Source organism: Capra hircus, chromosome 17, assembly GCF_001704415.2.
Source record: "Capra hircus breed San Clemente chromosome 17, ASM170441v1, whole genome shotgun sequence".
In the NCBI taxonomy this organism is placed as follows: Eukaryota; Metazoa; Chordata; class Mammalia; order Artiodactyla; family Bovidae; genus Capra; species Capra hircus.
Genome location: NC_030824.1, coordinates 30,871,840 through 30,898,177, shown reverse-complemented (window position 1 = coordinate 30,898,177; position 26,338 = coordinate 30,871,840). Strand labels below are relative to the sequence as shown.

Genomic DNA, 26,338 nt, shown 5'->3' with positions numbered 1-26,338 from the left:
GGGTTTAATTTGTAGACACCTGGATAACTGCTGAAAGGCGACCAGTCAGAAGCACACTGGACAGCCATCCTGAAGCCTCACAGGGAGGACCAGACTCTGCTCCCACCAGACACGGTGCTCTGCCTTTCCCATTCGGGTTCCAAGGGATCAAGGATCACTCTGTCCTCATTTTTACTACTCCCAGATGCCCCATGCCTCACCCCCTACCATCACCACCTCCACCATTACCACCAACCTCACCATCATCATTACCAGCACCATCTCCCCCACGACCACCATCTCCATCCTCATCACCACTACCACCACCAGCATATTACCCAACGCCCAACACCACACCCAACCCCACCATCATATTACCACCACCATCCCCACAACAACCATCTCCACCAGCATCAGCAGCACCACCAGCACCACCACCATCATCACTATCATCTCCACCATCACCACCAGCACCACGCCCAACCCCACCATCATATTACCACCACCATCCCCACAACAACCATCTCCAGCATCACCCGCATGACCATCTCCACCAGCACCAGCAGCACCACTACCACCACCACCACCATCACTATCATCATCATCTCCACCATCACCACCATCAGCACCACACCCAAACCCACCATCATATTACCACCACCATCCCCACAACAACCATCTCCAGCATCACCAGCATCACCATCTCCACCAGCACCACCACCACCACCATCATCACTATCATCTCCACCATCATCACCACCAGCACCACGCCCAACCCCACCATCATATTACCACCCATCCCCACCACCACAACCATCACCAGCATCACCATCTCCACTAGCACCTCCATCACCACCACCACCATCACCACTATCATATCTCCACCATCACCACCACCAGCGCCACGCCCAACCCCACCATCATATTACCACCACCATCCCCACAACAACCATCTCCAGCATCACCAGCATCACCATCTCTACCAGCACCACTACCACCACCATCACCTCCATCATCACCACCACCATAATCATCTCCACCATCACCACCACCCCCACTATCATATTACCACCACCATCCCCACCACGACAGCCATCACCAGCATCAACATCTCCACCATCACCACCACCAGCACCAGCACCACCATCACGATCACCACCACCAGCACCATCTCCACTATCACTCCATCATTACCACATCTTCACCATCTCCACCACCACGATCACCATCTCCACCATCACCATCTCTATCATCATTACCATCTCCACCATCACCACCACCATCATCATCATCACCTCCATCACCACTATCACCACTCTGCCCTCCACTAAAAAAAGAAATAAACTTCCTTGGTCAAACAGGCTTGAGACATAGGCCCTTTTGTAGATGCAGGCCCTTTCGCTAGTACCCTGCAACCCTCTGGTGAGGAAAGCTCTCCACTTCTGTTTACCCCAGTGCTACGTATCACCTCTTACTACCTATGGTAAATACCAGACCTTCTCTTCAGGCAAATGCTTCATGAATTTTACAGTTCTTAGTTTTCTCATTATACAGCACATATTTGGCATCAAAAACCTATTGGATTGTGACTCCCTAGCTAATTCACTTCCGGTAATGTCTATAGTAGCTGCTTAGCAACTGCATGATGACTGGCTAACAGTCTTACCTGCGTGTATTAGTAAGCACTCAGCTGGGGTGGTCGAGGAACCTCTGCCCCTGTCTCCTCTGAATCACTGAGGAGGCTGTATGACTCACCCCAGTAGATGCTGCACTGACCAGAGATGGTTAGAGCACAGACACAAAAGAGGAAAGCAAATCACATTTCCTACCTGAGCCGCCGCCTCCTGCATCTTGTGAACAGCCTTAGAATCAAACAAGACTTGTCTGCCCCTCCTTTCACAGTCCTGGTAAACGATCAGGCGAATCTCGTTCAGGTCCAGCTCTGAACATGACCAACTGTGGATTAACAAGAGAGAAAGGAGTAGTGTTAGCGGCAACACTCAGGCTGGTCACAGGAAGACGAGTCTCCTAGCCGGGACACACGTGCACATGGAAGATACCAGCATGCGAGATCTCGCAGACTGGGGGCACACAGCCCTGGCTGCAGACTCTGACAGCCAGTGCCCGTGATCAAGGCTGGGAGCGCTGCTGAGATAATAAATTACTGGAGAGAAAAATTCTCCTCCAAAGCAACTCTGGGGACTTCCCTGGTGGTCCAGTGGATGAGAATCTGCCTGCTAGTGCAGGAGACACAGGTTCGATCCCTAGTCTGGGGAGATTCCACATGCCTTAAGAGCAACTAAGCCCGTGCGCCACAACTACTGAGCCTCAGTGCTGCAACCCCTGAAGCCCGCATGCCCTAGAGTCCGTGCGCTGAGACAAGAAGCCACTGCAACAGGAAACCTGTGCCCTGCAACTAGATCCAGCACAATCAAAAATAAATAAATGAAAACTTTAAAAAAGCAAACTCTGCTCAAAGGAGGCAGGCAGGAGTGGGACAGGTGTGTGGAGACAGCTGAACCGGATGCCTGGGTTCCGGGGGGGCAGCACGGCCGAGGTTGGAGGGCCCAGAGTGTTCCCACCTCTGCACCATCAGGCGGGAATCTTGAAGCCCTCGCTCTTCCTCTCCCAGCCACCCAGTCTCAGGCCAGACGGAGAGGAAAAACATCACCTGGAACTTATTCTTTTCTTCTACTGTGGCTGGTTCTGACATGGAAGTTTGGAAAACCAAGTGCATCGCTGCACAGAAGCTGAATTGCTGACAATGACAATCAGCCATAAAGGGAGCGTGTTTTTTCCTAAGCAAACCAAAAGCCACTGAGACAAAACGGCTCCAAACACAGGTTCCTTCTTCAGCCACAAGTGAAATCAGAACTCGAAGACTAAGAAAGGGCTGCACTGCTTTGGGCTCTTCAGTTACAAGTCTGTTAATCCATTTGTTCAACACAGATCTGGGCACCTGCGGTCACTGTGCTCCAAGCTAGAGGTTGAGCAGCTGGTTAACTAAGCAGGCTTGATCACTGCCCTCAGGGTGGATATGGTTCAGTGAGGAATACTGGGCGAGTCGTCATCTATAAATGTGTAACTACAGATTGTCCAAGTGCAAGAAAGAAAAGGATGTGGTAAGACTCATAGTTTCAGGCTTAAGCAGTGGGGGAGGGCAGGGAAGTCCCTAGAATTTCAGGAAGACAGAGCTGGAGAGGCAGCTGGGAGACAGCAGGCCAGCTCACCTCCGAGGACAGCGAGGGACTCAGGCCAACAGATCCATAAACTCAGTCCCCACCTTCGAGAGGGTGGTCCCCGGCTAGAGGGGAAGCCAGGCTAGGGCGGAGCATAACTAGAAGCAGGAAGGCCAAGGAGAATTTATTCTAGAGTTCAGGGCCTTCAAATGAAGTGATGGCAACTAAGGCAGGGGACAGGGGGGACAGACGCTGGTGGCAGGTACATCCAGAGGCAGAACCAACACGGTACAGTGTGGACGGAGGCCAGCGGGGTGCCAGCTGCTGACAGCACTGAGGTAAGAGGGTGGGGGACAGATGGAGAATTAGAGGGCTGGTGGACAGACAAAGCACACTGCAAAACTAAGAGACGGGATGGCAGAGCCAAGTCAGACACACTGGTTTCAGACTCAAACTCTCTGAGATCCCATTTCTCCACCAGCATGCGAGCATTAACACCAAGCTCACACAGCTGAAGCAGGGATTCCGTGAAAGTGTTTCACACAGAGGCTGACACAGCTAAGCGCACCAGAGCAGTGGTAATTTCCTGAAGAACTGTTGACGTCACAATGTTTTAAGGACATCGCTACAGTGTCTAGTCCCCAACCACAAACTGCGCATCACTGGTCCTTTCCTTCTCAGGCCCTGGTAATAATGAACACGTGCTTTTTAGGGAGCAGATTTGTTGTCTTAAATCGTAGCCCCCAAAGCATCAAGTTCTGGTTGCACCTTCTCAACAACCCGAGCTCTAAGCAGCCAGGCCCAGCATCGTTCCTTCTAGTTTTCATACACCATGGCGAGTTTGTTTCAGAAATCTTTTATCTCCCACTTTCAATCCAGGCCTGGCTGGTCAGACACGTCCCCTGACCCCGACCTGGGCTGCGCAGCTGGGGCCTGTTTTTCGCCATCACGAGCTGAGAGCCGACCTGAGGACCGGGACACAGGAGGAAGAAGAGGGGAGTCATCAGCCAGCCACTCCTGGGGAGCACAGCTCCCGGAGCCAGTTCTCTGTCACCCCAGCCCAACAACTCCCAGTGCCTGTAACTCAAACCACAATATTTTACACAAGGTCATTATTAAAAACATCCTCTGCAATTACTAAAAACACAGCACACAGCCTGAAGTCATTAAAAGCGAAAGTTGACCAAGATCTAATTGTCTTGTATTTTCTTGTTCAATCCATTTTGCCCCAAGAACGACATTTTGCCAAGACAGCATTATCATTTACAGAGCAACTTGTAAATTATCACTATAGAGCAACTTGTTCAGCCCCTACTTCTGAGGGGTAACACTGACTCAAATATCAATAAAACTGAGGACAGCCCCTCTGGAAGAATTAAAATTTCATAAAGACCCTTGTGGCTCAGCTGGTAAGGAATCCACCCTCAATGCAGGAGACCAGGGTTTGATTCTTGGGTTGGGAAGATCCCCTGGAGAAGGGAAAGGCTGCCCACTCTAGTATTCTGGCCCGGAGAATTCCATGGACTGTATGTATAGTCCATGGGGTTGCAAAGAGTCGGACACGACTGAGCGACTTCACTTCACTCTTTGCGACCCCATGGACTGTATAGCCTACAACGCTCCTCCGTCCATGGGATTTTCCAGGCAAGAATACTGGAGTGGGTTGCCATTTCCTTCTCCAGGAGATCTTCCCAACCTAGGGATTGATCCCAGGTCTCCCGCATTGTAGGCAGACGCTTTACCATCTGAGCTACCAGGGAAGTCACTTTCACTATAATGCCCTATAAATTGTTTCATGCTACTTTTTAATTTAAAAAGATGAAAAGATATGGGAAGAAAAGATGTCTGTCAGATTATCCAATTTATTGACCCAAATACCTTAAAAAGTTTTTTCTAAAATACAAGGAAAACTCTATTCTCCTACTTTCACACGAATATTGTCATTGGTTTAACACCTAATTGTAATTCTGACACTCCCCATCTCTGAACTTAGTACAGTAAGTCCCTTATATATGAACCTTCAAGTTGTGAACTTTCAAAAGATGTGACTATGCTTTCACACGTCCAATCACGTAAGTGAGTGCACGTATCTGGTGTACACTGTCACCTGCACGCATTCACTGCAAGTGGCTGTGCTTTTGTGTACCTTACTGTATGGCACTGTATAGAGTTACAATATATTTATCTCAAGCCCAGGAGGTTCACAAGCAGGTGTAAAACAGGAGTGAGGTAGCTGGTACTACTTTCTGTACTTTTCATGGTACTGTACTGTAAGATTTAAATTTTTATTTTGTTTGTTTTTCATGTGTTTCTGTGAAAAGTATTATAAACCTCTCCTATATATATAATATACATTATTATAGTCCACTACATAGCCGATTGTGTTAGTTGGCTTACTTTGTTGGACTTAACAAACAAATTGGACTTACAAACCCGCTTTTAGAACAGAACTCGTTCATACGTCAGTGACTTGCTGTAGAGGGAATGATGGTTGAGTCATCTGGGACAAGAAATGCAGGAGGTGAAATGGTATTTCAGGAGGAGGCCTGGGGCCACACTATGGCTCTGCATCCCCTGTCGTGAGGATGTGTGGAAACCTCCAGCACCCCGAGGGCTCCTCCCTGCCACCCTGGAGTTACCTGTGACCACTACCCATCCATATGCCCTGCATGCCCACACTCTCTACAAACTCCAGTGGCCATGTAGCCTCCAGGAGCACCAGCTGCAGCTCCTGGCACTTTGCTGAGGGCGACTCTCTGCAGCACTCAGGGGGTGAAAACAAGCCTTGGGCCCTTACCTTAAAATATCTGTCTAGTACTTTAAAGGCACTGACTCTGATCAGAAACATTTTGCTGAAAACAAGGGAGGAACAGTGCCCCTGGCATCAGGGAACACAGTGGTACTTGTCTGCTTATGGTCACAGTTGTAAGACCTGAAGCACAAGAAAGTAAGACTGTTTGTCTTCCTTTTCCAACTGTAAACAAAAGGACTTATATGAACCCTTTACAGTTTGAGAATTCCAGGATGTGAAAATCTGCCCAGTTGGACCAGGTTTTATCTCTGGAACTGCAGATCAAGAGCAGGAGGCGAGTGATGACTCACCTGAAAAGTGACAAGCAGTAGTAGTTCAAATGGTTCTGAGCAGAGAAAACAGAATTGTGTTCCCCCCAAAGAGATGGCCAGATCCTAATTCCTGGTACCTGTGGATATGACCTTGTTTGAAAACAATGTCTCCGCAGATGTCACTGAGCTGAGGCCATCCTGGACCAGGATGCGCCCTCATCTAATGACAGGTGTCCTCCTGGGAGGAGGCGAATCTGGACACAGACACAAGGAAGACCGCTCTGTGATGACAGGACAGAGGTCTGAGCTGTGGTGACAAACCCAGGGAAGTCCAGGGATGCTGGCCCTCAGGGGGACATGATAAATAAGCAATGTCCCTGTTCTCAAGGAACTTGAAGAAGCAACCATGTGGGTCACCACAGAAAACAACAGGACCAGACAGGGCACAGACAGCAGGAGAGGAACCAGGAGACAACTTGGAAGAGCCAGCAGCTGCACCAGGGAAGGGATGAAGAGTGCAGATGGCCAGGATGGGAAGTGGTTGTGAGCGGGGGTCTTCTCAGGCCAGGAGCAGGGCACAGACACACAGCAGAAAGGCACAGAATTCAAGTGTTGGGTGGCTGGAATACTTCTCTTGCAAGAGGGCCGTACAGACTTGGGAAGTTTAGGACAACCTGAGGAGGACCCTGGCTGGCTTCAAAACCACTGGGCTGAACGCCGTTTCGACTTTCTGAGAAAGTGAAGGACACCATCGGACCTGTCTTAGGAGAGATCTAAAACTACCTGAGAAAACCACTTTTCTGGAACTGGAGAGGGGCCCCAACTGGCACATCAGGGTTTCCAGGAGTCAAGCCAGCAGGGACCAGGGTACGAGGTGTCCGGTTTGCTGCAGCAATTTGTCCCCTGGGACCCACAGCTTGGGCATCTGATTCCTCCCCTGCATGTTTACAGGGACCAGGCTGGAGGTGGGCTCAGTATGTCCAATGGAACCGCAGTCTATGAGAGAAGGACACTTTGGAAATGCTCTTCCTCTGACTCTCACACGAAGAAACAAAGATCATTAAGGAAAAGTTCACAGGCAGAGTTGACAAAGACATCTTGTGATCTCAGAATGTGGATGTTTTAAGACTCAGGTATGTGGGGACTTCCCTGGGGGCGCAATGGATAAGAATCCACCTGCCAGCGCAGGAGACACCGACTCGATCCCTGGTCTGGGAAGATCCCACATGCCTTGGAGCAATCAAGCCCAAGGGCCTCGACTATGAAGCCTGTGATCCAGAGCCCAGGGGCCACAGCTACTGCGCACGCGTGCCTGGAGCCTGTACCCTGCAACAAGCCAAGCCACTCCATCGAGAAGCCCGGGAAACGCAGTGGAGAGTAGCCCCCTTGTCGCAACTTGCGAAAGTCCAAACAGCAACAAGACCCAGCACAGCCGAAAACAAAGGAAACTATTTCTTTAAAAAAGACTCAAGTATGACAGGGAACTTTAAATGGTTCCAAAAAAGGGAAAACGAAACTATACAAAACCAACAAAGCCGACCAAGATGATGACAAAGGCTGGCAAACTCTGTCCATCCACCCAGCAGCTCCCAGCACTGGGTGCTGGCTTGACCAGGTGCCGTGAGAGACACCAGGAAGAGAAATCAACAGGATCGGTGCCCACCTCAAAACACAATCTGAAGGGGGAAGGTCAACGTAAAAACCAATCAGTAATGCTGCTGTCACAGAAATACAGACAAACATCCCTAGAAGGAAGGAGAGGTTGAGGCCGCCTAGTAGGGGTGAGAAGTGGGTCCAAGTCACAGATGACATGATGCCTGGGACATGGGTTACCCTTCAGGAAAGACCGAGCTCCCACCTAGTTTGGCCACTTTCACTGGAGGTGACTTTGGGAAAATGCTAACTCCAGAGCTAAGCCCTTCCAAAATGTAGCCCTTACCCGCCTCACAAAGCTGTTGGGAAGACAGAGAATAAGGACGAAAGTACTTGCAAAACTGCAGCCGAGAATCAAAAGTGCGTTCAGATACCCAGTCCTTTAGCTGAGATCCTTGGGGCCAGATGTTTCAGAATTCAGACATTTTTTTTTTTAATTTTCAAATGACGTTTATACCACATATTATGTAACAACTTCTCCAGGGTCTGAGTTGTAATCAAACCCCAACACGAAACAAATTAATATTTCACTAGTCTAAGTGACGACTATTCAACTGGATTATCGAGAGACAATAAATAGTCTTATATATAGTTCAGGTGGGTTCCAAAGGTTTTCTTCAGAGATCTCAGGATTCAGGGACTGTAGGATAAAAGGTTGTTGTCCAGTGTGATGCTTGCCATGTCTGAGGGTAGGTCAGTAGTCCCCCCACAAACCCCTGGATATGAGTGGTTCTTGCAAGCTGGCAGCTGGGGAGGCTGTTGGTGGCTGGGAGCATGGTTCCCGCCAAGATAGCACTATGAATGACTATGCCGGTCACAAGCTCAAACCACAGTCTTCACCAACTAGGTTCCCACAGCAACGACGGAACGTCATGAGTCATCGTGCAGCCTATTTGGGGCCTACAAACAAGAGGAAAGAGAACCCAGTCCCTCCTTCCTGAGCTCAGGGTCACATTAGAGAGAACTCTGAAGCAGGTGGAGTCTGTGTGGTGCCCACAGCACCGACACCCACAGGCCCCAGCCTGGGCCACCCTGCATGGCCTCCGGGCAGGATGAAGCATCTGACCCCAGGCAACCTCCTCAGCTTCAGCCTGGAAGCCCCTCTTCCTAAGTGATGAGCTAAAGCCAGAATGACCTGCAAGCCCTCCGACTCTGACACAAACCATCTACCAGGTGTGCAGTGTACAAAGTACAACAGGTGTCCTCAGCCAGAGAGGACGAGAGAAAACAAAAGCCACCTTCACTGACTGACCTTCATGACTGCATGGCACCCTGGCCTTCCTTGATGGGCTCTGCACTGTGATGGAGAAGCAGGCTTCTCAGCACAAACACATCTCTAACTGACAGAATGGTCCAAAAATGTTGGCGAAATATGAAGGTGAAAAGTGCAAGTTCTCTCAAGGCTACAGAGACGCCGAGTGGGCAGGAGTCACCGAGGGGCCCTGCTCCAGCCCGCATGCCGCCCAGCTGGCTTCCCAGATTCTGTTATTATTAACAGGGTCTTCTTTTTCTCCTCTTTAAAAACTTACAGAATCTCTAACCATGACTCATTTTTTCCAAAAGGGTTCCTTTAATTCTTAAAAGAGCGCTAATTCTTTTTTTGTATCTAGAAGCTACAAATTATCTGTATTTTTTTTTTTTGGTAAAGAAGCTTTGCGATCCATCCCCAAGCATGCATTAATTCAGTATTTCCTGAGCTAATTCTTTCACGCTCTTGACAACACAACCCAAATCATCAACATGCATCTCTGTGTTTCAGGAGGGCTGAGATGTAACTTTCAGCTCTGCTCAGAGCTACCTTGCATCAACATGATTGCATATCTTTTTCTGAACGTAAGGTTTCCCATCCTCCCCTCCACCCAGGGAAACTCTCTACTCATAACAGGTAGGTGAATGAATTTCAAACAGTCAAGGCACAGCCTCATGTATGAGTTATTCTACATCCATTTAACTTGCACACAGTTAAGGAAATAATTCTTTTTCCCTAGAGGCTTCTCAAGGTCAATTTTCCTAGATTTTCAGAGGCTGAAAGTATGACTCTCCATAAGATCTTTTGTTTACAAAATGGGAAAGTCAAAATAAACAGAAACTGTCCCTATTTTGGGGTATAAAATATTATACCTATTAAGAGATGGGTGTAGGTGAGCAGGTGGGGGAGCAGTCAGAGAGTAGTGCTGAGGGCTGAGCTGCGGGGCAGAGGGCAAAATAAGGGAAAAGAGGGAGTGGCAAAGAGAGTGAGTGACATGGGGGGAGGGGTGCTAACACACAGACTCACATACTCTTTGACCCAGATACCCCACTTGTAGGAATTAATCCTACAGATCAACTCGCATTGGTCCAAAACGGTTATGTACAAAAAGCGATGCACAGCAACACCATTCAGAGCAGCCAAGGACCAGAACAAAGCGTCCGCGTGGGATGGCGCGTCCCTACGATGGGGGCTACACGGACACGACCCTGAACAGGGATGCTCCTCAGGCAGTGACATGGTATGCATTAGGAGGCCCCTTTAACTGGAAAGAAGAAGTATCAAGTACTGTGTATACAACGCTGCCATGTGCATTTCTAAAAGGGACAAAACTCTGAATTTCACTGTATACCCACAGAGTCTGTCTAGAAGATCTGTAAGCGTGAGACTGGTGGTATCTGGAGTAGGACGCTGGTGGTTGAAAGAGAGAAGCAAGCGGGTCCCTCCCCACAGGACACAGTGAGAGCCCCGCATGCGAACACCACCCCATGCGCCAGTGTCAGGGCCACAGAGCAAGGGGTCTGCAGGCCCTGGGCCGGGAGCCTGGGCACTCGCCCTTGCCCGCCGCCTCCTGCCCACGCGGCCCAACCCTCCCTCTGTGCTATCAGCATCTTCACCTGGAGAATGGGGGTGGCAGTGGTCCCCACCTCATGAGCGCTGTTTTGAGGGTTATCTCTGCTTATCACAGAGCCAGGCAAGCTATTAGTGTGTGCAGGTAGGTGCTAAGATTTCATGCTTTTTAAGTATTTCACCATGACTGCACTCTCTCTTGAAAAATTAAAAATAATGAAACAGGAATACAACAGGAACACTGTTTCTTTTAAAACCCATCGAAGAGTCTAGTATTGTCTTAAGACAAATAACCTTAATGACAGTTTGCTCTATAAAGCTTCTGGTAGCTGAAGCCCGAGGCAGTGGGTGAACTTCCATGGGGAAACTATCTTACTGAATTATAAGCAGTCCAATTCGGTTCAAATATGTAGTCCGGCCTTGTGTGTGTTCAGTTGCTCAGCTGTTCTCTCTTTTGTGAGCCCATGGACTGAAGCCCACCAGGCACCTCTGTCCATGGAATTTTCCAGCCAGGAGTACTGGAGTGGGTAGCTGTGCCCTCCTCCACGGGATCTTCCAGACCCAGGGATCAAACCTGTGTCTCCTGGACTGCAGGCAGATTCCTTACCACTGAGCCACTGGGGAAGCTCACAGTCTGGCCTTAGACAATGGCATTTACTGAGCTCCCTTCCCAGCATCCACAATCAACACTTTCCTGCTCCTTTTCACCCCTGCCTCCCCTGAGGACAGGACAAAGTTTCCAAGAAAGTAACGCCCCCTCTCATTTATCAAACCCATTTACAGGTTTCAGTTTGCCATTACGGTTTTGACTGTATCGAATTGATTTCCACTGTATTACAAACTGTCCTTTTTTACTGCACAATCTCAGAGCCTAGAGATGCTGGTTCCAGAAGTCTGGTTCCTGAAGTCTGAGACACTGAGCCCAGAAGGCCTGAGTTTTGGGTGCAGACAGGGAGGCTGGTGATGAGAGCTGCACGGCACATGAGAAATACCTGCCTAACCTCCTTCCAGAAGGTACCCGAGCTGGCCTTCACAAGTGTCCTTCACAGGTGTCTTGTGTTCTGTTTTACATAGAAGTTAGGAGACTTGAATGAGGTTGGAACCAGTAAGTGGCGAAGATGGAACCCAAACCAGTGTCTCCTGACCCCAAATTGTGCTCCTCCAATGCGGCTGGGTCATTAGCTCCACATCATGAGCCAACAACTCGGGGTCATGTGCTCTGCACCCTAAAACCTCCCTCTGTATTTCCGTCTGAGGGTAAAAATGCACTATGTTCGAAAAATAAAAAACGCTGATGACACAGTGTTAGGACTGAAAAACAGAACACAGGGTTATGTATACAGTATAACCTCGATTATGTAGAAAAATGTGATCAAGCATTTTTTAAAAGGTTCACAAAATCCAGCTATCAGCAGCTCATATCACAAAGGATTAATCTCCCTAACATATAAAGACTAGTCAGAGATCAATAAAGATTTGCAAACCAAAGGAAAGGTGGGCAACGAATTCAGACAGTTTACAGAAAAACAAAAATAATATGGTCTTTAAACATAGGGAAAGACGCTAATTCTCACTCTTGAAAAGAAAAAAGCAAATTAAAAAAAAAAAAAAAAACACCAAAGGTAAGACACCCTACCCAAGAGAAATGCAGGCGGAGGTGCAAATCGCTGCGACCACAGATGGAGGATAACTAATCACAGCTCTTAGGGTCCCCAGGGTTTATAACCTTGGACACCCGACCCCACTTCTGGAACTAAACAGACACAACCGTGTGACTGCAGCGTGTTTGATAAAAGCAAAAGACTGGAAACAAGTGGACAGGACATGGATGGGGAACATTAAACCCCTTGCTCTCCGTCCACCCCCCGGAACACCAGCAGCTGCCGCAGACGGTGGGTGTGTGACCGCAGCCAAATCCACAGGGCAGGCCTGGATCCTGGGACAGGCAGGCCGCCCTCTGCAGGGGAAGGAAGGATACAAACTGGCTTACTTCCACAGAAAAGAAATGTAAAAAGATATAGTTTATGCAAATTGAATTTTTAAAATGTAGGAAGAGGAGGGATAGTTCTGAGCTCTGAAGGCAAAACTCACAAGAATATTTAGTTCTCCCAGGGAAGGAGCGAGGTTGGCTCATTAGGAGTGGGATTTTGCTCCATTGGTTCTGAAAGGGAGTTCCTGACCTTAGGGTCCACTCCCAGCTGTGGACAGGTGTGGGATGAAGCAGACAATTGAGACCAGGAGCTGCCCCCACACCTCCTAAGCTTGGTTTTTAATTATATGGCCAAGATAGTTGATGAGCTGGCCTGGAAATGGCTGGGTGGGGAAGACAAGCCTTGCAAAAGACAGCACCGGAGTGCTGTCCTAGACAGACCGGCAGTTGGTACCTGAGGCCAGAATGTGCAAGAATAACACAGAAAGGCCCCGAGTGAGGAAGGGCTCGTGGTTCATGCCTATTGCCACGAGTCCTCTGTGACCCCACGACAGCATGGGGAACCCTGAGCCATACGGCCAAGGGGGCTGGAGAAAGGGCCCCTGCTACCTCTCACCCACCTGCCTGCTCCGGGTGGACACCCAGGACCTTTGCCTACTGTTCCTGGCATCTAAACTACCCTTTCTTCATTAAAAAACAGTCCATATAAAAAGGAGTCCAGCAGTCTTTAGAACAGCTCTAGTCCTGAGAGCCAAAACCATCCCCTCACTGAGCAAACTCCAGCCTGAAAGTGAAAGTGTTGGCTGCTCAGTCTGTTCAACTCTGTGTGGCCCCATGGACTGCAGCCCGCCAGGTTCCTCTGTCCATGGAGCTCTCCATGCAAGGATACTGGAGTGGGTTGCCATGCCCTCCTCCAGGGGATCTTCTCGATTCAGGGATCAAACCCGGGTCTCGTGCATTGCAGGCAGATTCTTTACCGCCTGAGTCACCGGGGAAGCCCATGATCAATAAAATATGATCCAGACTAAAAAGGGACGAAGTGCAATTACATGTCAGGATGCAGGTGAGTCTTGAAAATATGATGGTAAATGAAAAGAAGATAACCACAAAGCATCGTATGCTGCGTGATGCTGTTTACAGGAAATGTCAGAAATAGGCAGATCTATAGAGACAGCAAATTCATCGCTGATTAGAACCATTTGTAGGGAGACTAGAGGATGACAGCTAACTTTGGTGGGTAGTTTCTTTTAAGGTTAATGAAAATGTTCTGAAGTTGATGGGGTGAGGACTTTACAACTCTGTGGACACAGCAAAAGACTTCAGATGGGTAGGTTGTATGGTACATGAATTATACCTCGATGACATGACTGGAGACATAATATGCCTTTTTATTTCCCTGAAAATTATTGACTGGAGACATATCAATATGATTTTAGAGAGTGATACAATTATAATCACTGTGTGAAAGATGTTAGAGCTTAAAAGTGATCAAGTGTTCATAATGCAACTAATGTTTGTTGCTGTTATTCATATTTTGTTCTGTTAGGTTTTTGTTCCAACTTTGTGTATACTGCACACACAAGCTTTATTGTGTAAAAATTTTCAAAAATGACACATCACAAAATTGTAAGTGAAGAAGAATTTTTCAGTGAATTTTATGCAGGTACTTTCTCTGACTGTTTGAGTGACATATAACTAGTGTCTCAGGAGATGACAGTTCTTCAGAATATAGTTTTGATTCAGATGATGTGAATATTAGACTAACAAAATGATAAAAAACCTTAGTGATTGATTCTGATACTGAAGGTGAACATGAAACTCATGATGCTAGAGATACTACAGCTGTGTCAGTAAAGACTTTACAGTGTGTAACTACTGAACTTAATAACTCGCAAAGTGTTAGTGAAATAACAGAATTAATTTCGGGCTGTCCAAAATAAAAATCTTTGGCCATAGGCATTAGTTCCTGCAGAAATCCCCTGGTCAGTAATGAGTTAAAAGAAAATGAGATTCTGTTTCCCCCTCCCCACCTCCAAGAATGGGGGGCAGCGGGATGCCATGCACTGCTGGTGAGGAAGGAGACGGGACACCCACTCTGGAGAACACTGAATACAACAAGTCATAAGTCCTAAAACCTAAACTCCACTCTTCTGTAGGCACTCACCCTACGAAATTAATGCTGACGTGCAGACAGGGCCATGATGATAAATTCACTACAGCACTGATTATAATAGTAAAATTTGTTAAAAAAAAAAAAAATGAAATGCCCATGAATAGGCTAACAGACACATAAACTGTAGCTTATTCAGAGAATGGAATGCTATACTGAATTCAGAATTAACAAAGTAGAGCTACATGGATTGATACAAATGAATCTCAAAAACATCCAGTTGTATAAAAAAATAAGCTCTGAAATAATATGTACAGTATGATATCCATTTTATAATGTTAAATACATGTAACCCAGTATTATTTATGGATACATCATAGCCAGTAATAGGCTTACAGGTGGCCCTAGTGGTAAAGAATCTGCCTGCCAATGCAGGAGACACAAGAGACGCTGGTTCGATCCCCTGGTTGGGAAGATTCCCAGGAGGAGGAAATGGCAACCCACTCCCATATTCTTGCCTGGAAAATTCCATGGACAAAGGAGTCTGGCGGGCTACAGTTCATGGGATCACAAAGAGTCGGACGTGACTGAGCACCATAGCCAGTAAACAGCAGATACGCAGAAGAACAAGAACCATCATGTTCAGATGGCAGTTACCTCTGGAAGGAAGAGAGGGAGGCGGAGCCCCAGGAAGGAGGATAGAGGAAACATCACCTGCTTCCCTAATGGTCTGGTTCTTTTAAAAAAATTATACATGTGAAGCCAAAGTGGCAAAATGTTAAGATTTAAGAAAACTGGGTCACGGTTACACATGTGGTTAATATAGCACAGCCTGTACTTTCTGTATGATTGAAATTTTCATAACAAAATGAAAGTGGAAAAGGGTTTTTTAAATGAGCAAAAAAGAATTTGTAAGAACCTAATAACATTGATTACTTGAATGAGATGGAAAAGAAAAAAAAGAGGTGGGGAGCAACAAGTTTCCGATAGATACTTTTCTTTTGAACCAAGTGAATATACAATCTCTGAAGATATATGGATAAAATGCTTTTTCAAAACGTTAAGGAAGGGACTTCCCTGGCAGTCCAGTGGGCTAAGACTCTGTGCTCCTAATGCAGGGGGCCCGGCTTCAACCCCTGGTCAGAGAACTAGAACCCACATGCCGCAACTAAAGAGTTTGTAGGCAACAACTGAAGATTACGTGTGCCACTACTAGGACCCGGGCAGCCAAATAAATGAATGTTTAAATAAACAAGTGAGGAATGACTGGTGAAAGCAGCAACAACAACAACAAAAAGTTAAGGAAAAAACTCTTATTCGTATCTTCTAAGAAGCGATTTAACCTATGCAAGATGTTAGGACTGGGGGCCTCCTTATCTCTGCCTCAAGTTTCCCAGTAGAGGTCAATTCTGATGAGAGGACACTTCTCACTGCTTTGTCTGTCCACGGCTCCTCTCAGGGGAGAGGAATCCACTCTGATGGACAATTTTCCTTCCCTCTTTGGCATCCACCCACCTGCAGAGCAGGCGTTGACCTGGCCCTCAGCTCCTGGCATCAGGTATACGGGAACTGTCCTGTGGGCGGAGGCCAGGGTGTCCCAGGATACAGGGGACCAGGTGGGCGGATGGCTCGGACTCTGAGGTCAACAGTGTAGCCTCTGCTGCTACACACGACACTGTTTCCCACTTACTAACCAACTGCTCTCTCTCAATTTTCAAATTCTGTTGGGGAAGGAAAATGGGTCTCCTTCAAATTTCCTACAAGGAACATCTCCAAAGAAAATTCTCTCACAAGGAAACTGTCAGAAATTTGAACAAAGAGAGCTTGTTCTCTGCATTGTAACAGTCAAAAACTAATAAATGTTAATATCCACTATAGGACACATCCAAAGTGTTTGAGGTTGTCCATTCAGGATACTTAAAGAAGTCATTAAAAACTGTCTTAAAAACATTTTAATGACATGGTGAAAGTGTCATTGTATAACACTGAGTGAAAAAACAGATTATACATACATATAATACACATACATGGTTCAGTTGATATAATGCAGCTTATATCCACCTACCAAAAAGGACTGCAAGAAAACAAATAAAATTATTAATAGTAGTAAAAATCTGTATGATAGCACTCTTGGTAAGTTGGGTTTTCATTTTTATATTTGCTTGCATTTCCTAAATGCTTTGTAATAAATTGTATTATTTTGATAATCAGAAAAAAATTTAAGAAAAATATTAAAAATAAGTTTAGTAACAATATAAAGGAAAAAATGGAGGCATTTATACAGAAAAGGAGAAAGCAGCTAGCCTGACATGAATGCAGTCATGTTCTGTTAAATTTTAATATTTCATACACTGGCAATTAAGTGGAATTTAAAAATAGAAAACACTGTATCATTTATATCAGCCCCAAAAAGAAATTCTTAGGTATAAATCTAACACAATACCTATAAGATCTATAGGAGGAAAACTACAAAACTCTAAAAAAAAAGAAATCAAAGGAGGGACTTCCCTGGCAGTTCAGTGGTTAAGATGCCACGCTTCCACTGCAAGGGGCAGAGCCTTGGTCAGGGAACTAAGATCCCACCTGACTTGTGGTACATAAAGAGGGAAAGAAGGAGGGAGGGATGGAGGGAAGAAGGAAGAAATTAACAAAGAAGCCAAGAAATCAAGAAAGAAATCAAAGGAGAACTAAATAGACAGAGTTGTGCATAGACAGAGAGGGTTTTTTCTCCTAAATAAATAGAAGACTCAGGATGTCAGTTCTTCCCAAGCTGATCTATAGATTCAATGAAATTTCAATCAAAATCCCAACAAGTTGTTTTCTAGACATCAACAAACTGATTCTGAAGTTTACACGGAGAGGCAGAGGACCCGGAACAGCCAACATGACATTGAAGGAGAAGACAAACGTCAGAGGAGTGGCACTACCTGACTTGAAGTCTTACTACAGTCACAGGAAACAGGACAGTGTGGTCCGGGTGAAAGAGCAGACAGGTCAATAAAGGAGAGTAGAGGACACAGACTCAGAGCCGCACACGCTCGAATCGACCTTTGACAAAGTAACGAAGACAACACAACGGAGACCAGGGACACAGACTCAGAGCTGCACATGCTCAACCGACCTTTGACAAGTAACAAAGACAACACAACGGAGACCAGGCAGTCTTCCCACAAATGGGGCCAAACAAGTGGACATCTATATGCCAAAGAAAGAATCTCAACACAGCCCTTTAATCCTTTGCAAAATTTTAACTCAAAATAGATCTGACTCAAAATGCAAAATTATAAAAATCCTAGAAGGAAACACAGGAGAAAATCTAGATGGTCCTGAGCACGGAGATGACAGCAGATGAATGCACTCCAAAGGCACAAGCATGAAAGGAACAGGTGATAAGCTGACCTCATTAAGTTTAAAAGCTCTGGCCCATGAGAGAAAACAAGAGAAGACGACAAGCCTCAGACTGCGAGAAAATATTTGCAAACGACAATACTGATAAAGGACTGGGATCCATAATATACCTCAAACTCATAAAACTCAAAATAAGAAAACAACCCAATTTAAAAATTGGCAAAAGACCTGAATAGACAGAGAACAAAAGACAGAAGCATATGAAAAATATGTGCCACATCGTATGCCATTAGAGAAATACACATTGAAACAACGAGAGAGCACCACACACCTATCAGAATGGCCGAGAGCCAGAACACCGAAGAACAGCGAATGCTAAGAGGATGTGGAGCAACAGGAACTGTCACTCACTGCTGGTGGGAATGCAAAATGGCACAGCCAGTCCAGAAGCTGGTGGTTTCTTACAACAAAACAAACTCTTACCTTACAACCCAGGAAGCACACGCCTTGATATTTACCCAAAGGAATAAGACATACCCACACAAAAACCGGCACGTGGATGTTTACAGCAGCTTTAGTCATCCCACTGTCAAAATGTGGAAGCAACCGACACATCCTTCAGTAGGTGGATGGATATACAAACTGTGTCTATCCAGACAGTGGAACCTTATTCAGCACTAAAAAGAAATGAGCTATCAAGCCATGAAAAGACATGGAGGAAACAGAAATGTAAATTACTAAGTGAAAGAAGCTGATCTGAAAAAGCGATGTACTGTTACAATTCCAGCCAAAGGACACTCTAGAAAAGGCGAGACTATAGGACAGTGAGAAGCTCAGTGTTGCCAGAGTTGGGGGTGGGTGATGGGTGACAGGAATAGGCAGAGCACAGAGGACTGTCAGGGCAGTGAGGCTGCTCTGTATGAAACTATACTGATGGGTTGTTATAGTTGTTGTTTAATCAATAAATTGTGTCTGACTCCTTGCAACCTCATGGACTATGGCCCACCAAGTTCCTCTGTCCCAGGCAAGAATGCTGGAGCGGGTAGCCATTTCCTTCTCCAGGGGATCTTCCCGACCCTGGGATCAAACCCACATCTCCTGTGTTGGCAGGCGGATTCTTTACCACTGAGCCACCAGGGAAGCATATGGATGGGTACACGTCCTTTTACGTTTGTCCAAACCTACAGAACAAACACCGCCAAGAGTGAACCTCAAATGTAAAGCACAGTTTGGGGTGAGGATGATATGTCAATTGCAGGATTCTCAGCTGAAACACACATACCACCCTGGTGTCAGATGCTGAGAACAGGGGAGGTGTGAGGGTGGAGCAGGGAGAGACAGGGGCTCTGTCCTTCAGGCTTATTTTTCAATGAACCTAAAACTGCTCTGAAATACAGTCCATCTTAAAAAAAAAAATCAATGTTCAAGGGGACTTGGAAATGTAGGTACTTTTGAGTAATAAGGACTGGTTTTAAACTTTGCTATAGGATTGTTCTCTGAGGATCATTTAGCCTGCTAGAGAATCTCCTGTGACAATGAGAACCAAGGACATGTTATTTGAGTGTTAGATGCAGCCACTGAAGGTCTCTGTCCCTGCTCAGCAGAAGTGCAGGCCACCTCCCCTGGGGCCTGTCCGTGCTCGGCAGTACCCCCTAGTCCTCCACCAGCTGTCGCAAAAGCAGTTGACACTGAGGCAGTAGTCACTGCCTGGAGAGAACAACGGTTAGATACAAAGAAGAGAGGCTCCAACAGCAGGAATGTTTGTTATCAAGGAAAGGCCAGGGGTAAGACTCTGGGGGACGGGCAGCCCCCGCATCCCGCCCACACCATGTGCACAGCTGCAGCCTGGACCGCAAGCACACCTGCACCCATTCATCACCCCACGGAGGACCGCACGCCATCTGCATCCCTCGGGCACAGGGTTTAGGGTGCACACCACGCATGTTCCTGCCTTGGGATCTCGGTACTCACTCCTCCCACTGCTGAGAACATGCTTCCTCAAATACCCACACAGCTTGCTCTCCAGATACAAAAAAACGACCGCTGAGATCATTCTGACTCCCGTGGTTGCCAAGGGATGTCCTCACATCTGTCTGACATTTCTGGGTCCCACTGGTCCCTGACAATCAGGATGCTGGAGCTGGAGGGGACCCAGACACCCCATCCGGTGGCTGCAAACCTGACTCATCACCAGAACCACCCCAGAAAAATCTCTGTGTTCATTTTTAGTAAACAAAGCTTCCCTAGCTCCACTTCTAGGACTTTGATCCAGTGGCTCTGAAGTGAGGCTCAGGAGCCTGCATTTTTAAAAACATATCTTTGGGGAAATCACTCACCTGACCCTTCAGTTTAATTTCTTTTAGAAGAAAGAGAAAACAGAAACACGGAGAGAGGAGGCAACGATCCCGAAGACACAGTGGGTTTCAGGGGAGATGAGCCCTGAGATTGTGAGATCAAGGCAGAGAAGATCCCACTTCACGGGCGCTTGCCTTAAATCGGTGCCACAGTCTACGCTCTCACGTCAGGGGTGAGATTTAAAAAATAAAAGAAAAAAACACTAAGTGGAGAAACTAGCTCAGCTCTACCAAGGTTTTGGTTTTTTTATTTTTTTATTTTGTTTACCTTTGGGGAGGGTGAGAAATGAAAGTGAAAAAAAATGTTACACATAGTGGGGGGGGGTAGAAAAAGACAGCATTCTAATTCACATCTGTTCTGTAAAGACCTGAGAGTAGTGGGCTGTTTTGGGGTTTTTGTTTTTTTTTTAAAAGCCTTTCTAAACTAAGAAAGATGAGAGATTAAGAGGAGGAGCAAACCCTGCAAGATGTAAAAGTCTGACTGACGGATGAACACCTGATATGCAACATCCCACATACACTTGGGATCCCGTAAAGGTGGGGGAGGGCTGCCGGGAATCCCGCCGGCTGGGTTCCCTTGGTGAGTGTTGGTTGGGAGTCTAATTACAGTATCAGGCGGGTCACGGGTTATGGCTCTCACGGACTCCCGCCAGGGCTTGCTTCCCCTTGTTCAGAGGTTATTCAGCTTCTGCTACTGTAATAATGAAAGGATGAGGCTGAGCCATGGCTTGACTCACAAAGGAGTCACAGGAGACCCAGGAGTCGTGGCCACTTCATCCTCTCCAGTCCATCTGGCCGAGCAGAGCTTGCAGGAGGCAGTGGGGACGTTGGCGGGGAGTACCCTTCATCGGGCACCCAGCACCTGGCCTGGGGGCCCCAGAGCCAAAGTGCTTTGCCTTCTGCCTGGAGCACTCTCAACCTACTCCCCTACAGTGACTAACAACAGGGCTTTACCCTGCTTGTCCTCAAAATAAGACCCAGATCGAGTGTAAGTCAGTTAGCTGGCAGCGTGGAAGCAGCAGCCCCTGTTCCGAGGCTGTCCTGACTCACCCCCAAGAGACGGGGATCAGAGAAAACATGGACGTTTCCTGAACCTAGGGCAACACGCCTCTGCCCAGCACCACGTTACCACTGCACTCCTTCCACCGCCCACTCGTCCTCGGATTACATCCCCACATCCCAACCATCAATGGGTGGAAATAAACTCTCTTCTTAACGAGTCAAAGAGAACTCCTCGTGGCACAGGAAGTCAGCTGAAAGGGCAGGGAAGCAGGGCGCTTGCAGTGGTGACGCCCAGGGCGTCGGGAAGAGGAGCCCCGGGTCTGCAGCCTCCCCGTGGGGCTGGTCACCAGCACGGGGCCATCAGCTGACCAGGGTGGGGTTGCGCCTGCACACGCACTCAACCTGTCCAGCAGCTCATTTCCCAAGCAGGAAGTTTCACACAGTGTTTCTCAGTGAAGAGTGTGATATAAACACTCCCCATCTCAGCCCACCCTGCCTTAGACTCCCCTTTAGAAGCCTTTTACTAAAACCTTCAGGAACTCTAACCACTCTAAACATAGACCGTTGTATGGTTGTGGTCAGCTCATCTCCGTGAAGCATGCACTGGGGAAGAAACACCCCGGTGTATGTACTTGTTTCTCCATAAGCATCTTCCACAAGCAAGCGAAGGCTCTATCTTTCTTAATAAAATAGGTTCATCTGAGACATATCAGAGATCTATAGTCACTCCTTCTCTCCCTCCCTCCTGCTGGTTCTAAAGCAGCCACAGTGGATCTCCTCTAAACCCAGATGTCAAGATGTGAAACTTCAAGCACCGTTGACTCTGAAGGGCTGTTTCAGTTCCTCTCCACGTGTGGGGCATGTTTTTGTGTTTTTTTTTTTTTAAACTTTTAATTTTGAATTGTATAGCTGACTAACAATTTTGTGATAGTTTCAGGTGGACCAGCAAGGGACTCAGCCATATATAAACATGTATCCATTCTCCCCAGAACTCCCCTTCCATCCAGGCTGACACATAACATTGAGGAGAGTTCCCTGTGCTATACCGTAGGTCCTTGCTGGTTATCCATTCAGGGGCACACTTTTTAAGGCAAGGCTGCGTCAAATTTTCTCATGCCATCAGAAAAACAGCAATTTATAAGATTTACAAGATAAGCTAGGCAAGTCCTCCCAGATTCTACATATAAACAGCCCTATGGATGGATTTAATTTGCTGGGAAAGTTTGAAAAGTCAAGTTATTAGCATCTTTAAGAGAGCAGATTGGAAGCCAACTGCAGTCGAAGCCCCACATCGCAGTTCACAGTTCCTAGATTTGAACTGAGTTTCAGCAAGGAATGTTTTATTGGCAAACCACTTAAGATGCCTCATCAAACTTTACAGGTTTGTGCTGACTCTGGAATTTTGTGAAATATATTGAAAACCAATTTCTGACATTCTAGAGGTTAAAGAGAGGAGAAGCAAAGGTCTAGGTGGGACAACTTCTATCCTGAAATCTCTCATTCCACAAGAACCACAGTGGGAAGATCCAGTGCTTCTTTCTGCAACATTGTGCCAGGTTTACATGGTGCCACTGTTAGGTACCTGGAGCCTTTCCACTGCATTTATGGAATCTGACTCTTCGCCTTTGACTAAGTGGAAAATCATGAGCAATGAAAAAAAAAGAAAGAAAACTACTTATCAGTGTACTCAGCTAAGACAACCACTTGAAACTGTTGATCTAAGATACCCAAGAGCAAAGCAGGCCCTGGGAGTCACACCTGGCTGGCTTCCACCTGACCTGGCCACACAGGTACCTCGTGAGCACTTGGAGCCAGATCCTTGGGGCATAAGCTCCCATCAATAATTCACTCCACCCCAAGACCGGCCTGACTTCTAGAGAAATTCAGGAAAAAAAAGCACCATCCTGCAAACAACGGCCACCTTTTCAAGACTAAAAAAGGGGGAAGACAAAGTGGAAATGGGGCCAAGACAATTGGTGTGACCAGAGATGAATTCCAACTAAATGACACACATCATCACTGTACAGAATCTAAAACCATCTCGGCACCTAAGAGGTAAGTCTAAAGGAAGTTAAAATAAGGAAAGGAGACAACGCACGTGAAAAGGTTTCATTAAGTTTCAAGTGTCATTTTAAAAAGTAATGATTAAAATCCTACTGAAAAAGAGCAAATTCACCGAGAGGGAGAAGCAGAAGCTCGTATGGAAAACTTCTTAAGAAGTTCAGCAAGAATTGGTGACGCCCTGAGTGTCATCTTCTCATGTGGGTGCCACCCTTGGTGCTCCACATACCTACTCAGGGAATCAAGAATTGTCTGAATAACAAAAATAGGAATTCAGAATGTCCCAAAGCTATCCTGTAGAATCTTAGAGGAGAGAATTTCAAAAGCAATCTGAACCAGCTACACATCTGAACAGTTGACAATGAGATGCAAAAAAGCAGGGGACCAGCCAGGGTTAACACGGCCTCTGGGCAGCAGAGCTGGCATCAGGATCGGATTTGGATCCACACCCAAGATGACCAAGTGTGGATCCACCATACTCTGCTGTCACTCAGCCATCCTTTCCACATAGGAAACACCACAGATGGTGTAACAGTGAGATTCTTATCTGAACAGTCACATCTCTATACTGAGTAGACAGCACGGGGTTTCCAACTATGGACACTTATCCTGCAGTGAACTCTGTACCATTTTATTGTTTCCACTGAAGAAATACCATGATTTTTACATGACAAAAAACATATCCTGATTATTAGTCAAGAACCAAGAACTATATTTATGGGGTAAACAGTTGATGAGCCATGTTAATGCTGAGAAAAAATCTATAAGGAAAAAAGTAACAATACTTAAGTGGATTTAGAAAATTACTTTTACACTAATCATGAGAATTGGAGCTTACCTTTTTCTGGCCTTACTGAATACTTTGGAATGAAATGCAATTTCCAAGGTATTTTTCTGTTTCACTGATACGCACTAGAATTCCTTAATGTTTCAACTAAGAGTTATTACTAATTAGTGAATTCTTCCAAAATGAATGAAACAATTAAGTAGCAATTAAACAGTAATTATAATACATATTCCTTTGATGGGCTGCATTACAAACACTGGTTCATCCTAACATCTTCCTTCCCATGGAAAGGATTTTCCAGAAGGGGAAGCCTGGACTCTCCCTCACCACCCCACCTCCAACCAGAAACACCACCAGCCAGACTGAGAAGTGAGGCATCCAGGCCCTGTCTGACAATATGCTGGTCCTTTGGGGCTGTGCCTGCTTTTCCCAGGGAGCCCTGAGATTGCACTGTTCAAGCTTCCTCCCGGTACAGGCAGCACCCACTGCTTCCTGGTGCCTCCAACAGGAGCAAAGGGAGGTTCAGGACCACATGGGCAGCAGGACCCAAACAGCTGCTAGAAAACACCCATCTTGTACCTTTTCTGTAAAGGACAGGGCTTGTCTGCACACCCACCAACCACCTGCGCCTGTCTGCAAACCCAAGTTTCAGATCATCATGATTTACCTCCCTGGTGCCCAGTGAGAATTTCTCTGAGACTCTGAGACAGAACAGAAGTTTCAAACCTGTTGCTGAGTTCCGGGGCATCAGGGCTCCTGCCGACTCTGGCATGCTTCTGAGTCCTTGTGCAGAAAAGCATCCTGTGCGGCCGCCCATCACTCACACCCCGGGCTGCGTCCCGCCAGCCCCCCGCCTGGGCTGTGGTCCTGGCCGAGCAACCGCACATCTCCCGGCGGGTCAGCCCTCTTCCAGGTGGTTTTGACTGTCCTCATGGACTTGGAAGGTCCTATGGCTGGAGGGGTTTCTGCAGTGATCGGCTGTCCCTATGATATCCGCACTCCCTGTACAGAGGAGGTAGGTGACACAAGCTTCTTGGCAGCAACCCTCCAATTTCCTCTTTCAGAAGTTTAAGAAAAAAAAAAAGGAACATTCACTTGTTACGTAAACGAAGCCCCTTGATTTAGGAAGTCAGATGCCTGCCTCACTCTGTAAAGCAGGCTCTCAGCAAAGCCATTAGAATTAGAATCCAACAAGTCCAAGCCCCACTTCTTACTTTTGTTCCTGGGTTTGTGCTCCGGTTACAAAAGACAAGACTCTCAACAGGCTGAGTGGCTTGGACTGACTCACTCTGTAGTGGCCCGGCCGGAGATTATGAAGTAGCCAATTAATTGATCACAAGATCTCCGCACATGGCTCACATGGCTGTGGGTGAAACCCGGTGACTCGCCTGCAGCTGCAAGGTTGTCCTGACATTGGCCACCACCCTCTTAATGGCTCTCCTGTGAGCAAGTGTCAGCTGACAGGTCTTACTCTGCAACCTTGAAAATCCTGCCCAGAGCAAGTGAGAGACGGCGGCCCTCAGCAAACCCACCGCAGGGCTTGACGCACAGGGGCAGAAGTGGGGTGAGGGAAGGGATACATCCTGGCTTTAATACCAATGTCGAATTTATTTATGAAAAAAAAATAATAATGACCGAGAAGCCATAAACCCCTAAAGCTCTTGCACTGGATTCTTAATTCCTAAGTGCATCCAAACTGAGAGAGCCCTGAACCAGTAGAATACAAGAAAAAAGGCAGTTCAGTTTCTACTTATGACATGAATGTACTGCATTTGTAAACTGAGAATAATATGGTATTATATACCAATATGATATAGCTGCTGCTGCTAAGTCACTTCAGTTGTGTCCGACTCTGTGCGACCCCATAGACGGCAGCCCACCAGGCTCTCCCGTCCCTGGGATTCTCCAGGCAAGAACACTGGAGTGGGTTGCCATTTCCCTCTCCAATGGATGAAAGTGAAAAGTGAAAGTGAAGTCGCTCAGTCATGTCCGACCCTCAGCGACCCCTTGGACTGCAGCCTTCCAGGCTCCTCCGTCCATGGGATTTCATGATA

At 46.9% G+C, this 26,338-nt stretch overlaps 1 protein-coding gene across 5 annotated transcripts in view; it reads right to left on the bottom strand.

Moving 5' to 3' along the window:
• FNIP2 (folliculin interacting protein 2) overlaps positions 1-26,338 on the bottom strand; it is a 125,417-nt gene that overhangs the window by 63,515 nt on the left and 35,564 nt on the right. For 2 of the 5 annotated variants that reach the window (XM_018061487.1, XM_018061489.1), the window contains exon 2: positions 1,809-1,935. In XM_018061487.1, coding sequence (XP_017916976.1) covers positions 1,809-1,935 — 127 coding nt within the window. Of the gene's footprint in view, positions 1-1,808; positions 1,936-25,010; positions 25,575-26,338 lie in introns of those variants that run through there. The other 3 variants (XR_001919404.1, XM_013970544.2, XM_018061488.1) reach the window with 3 other exon arrangements.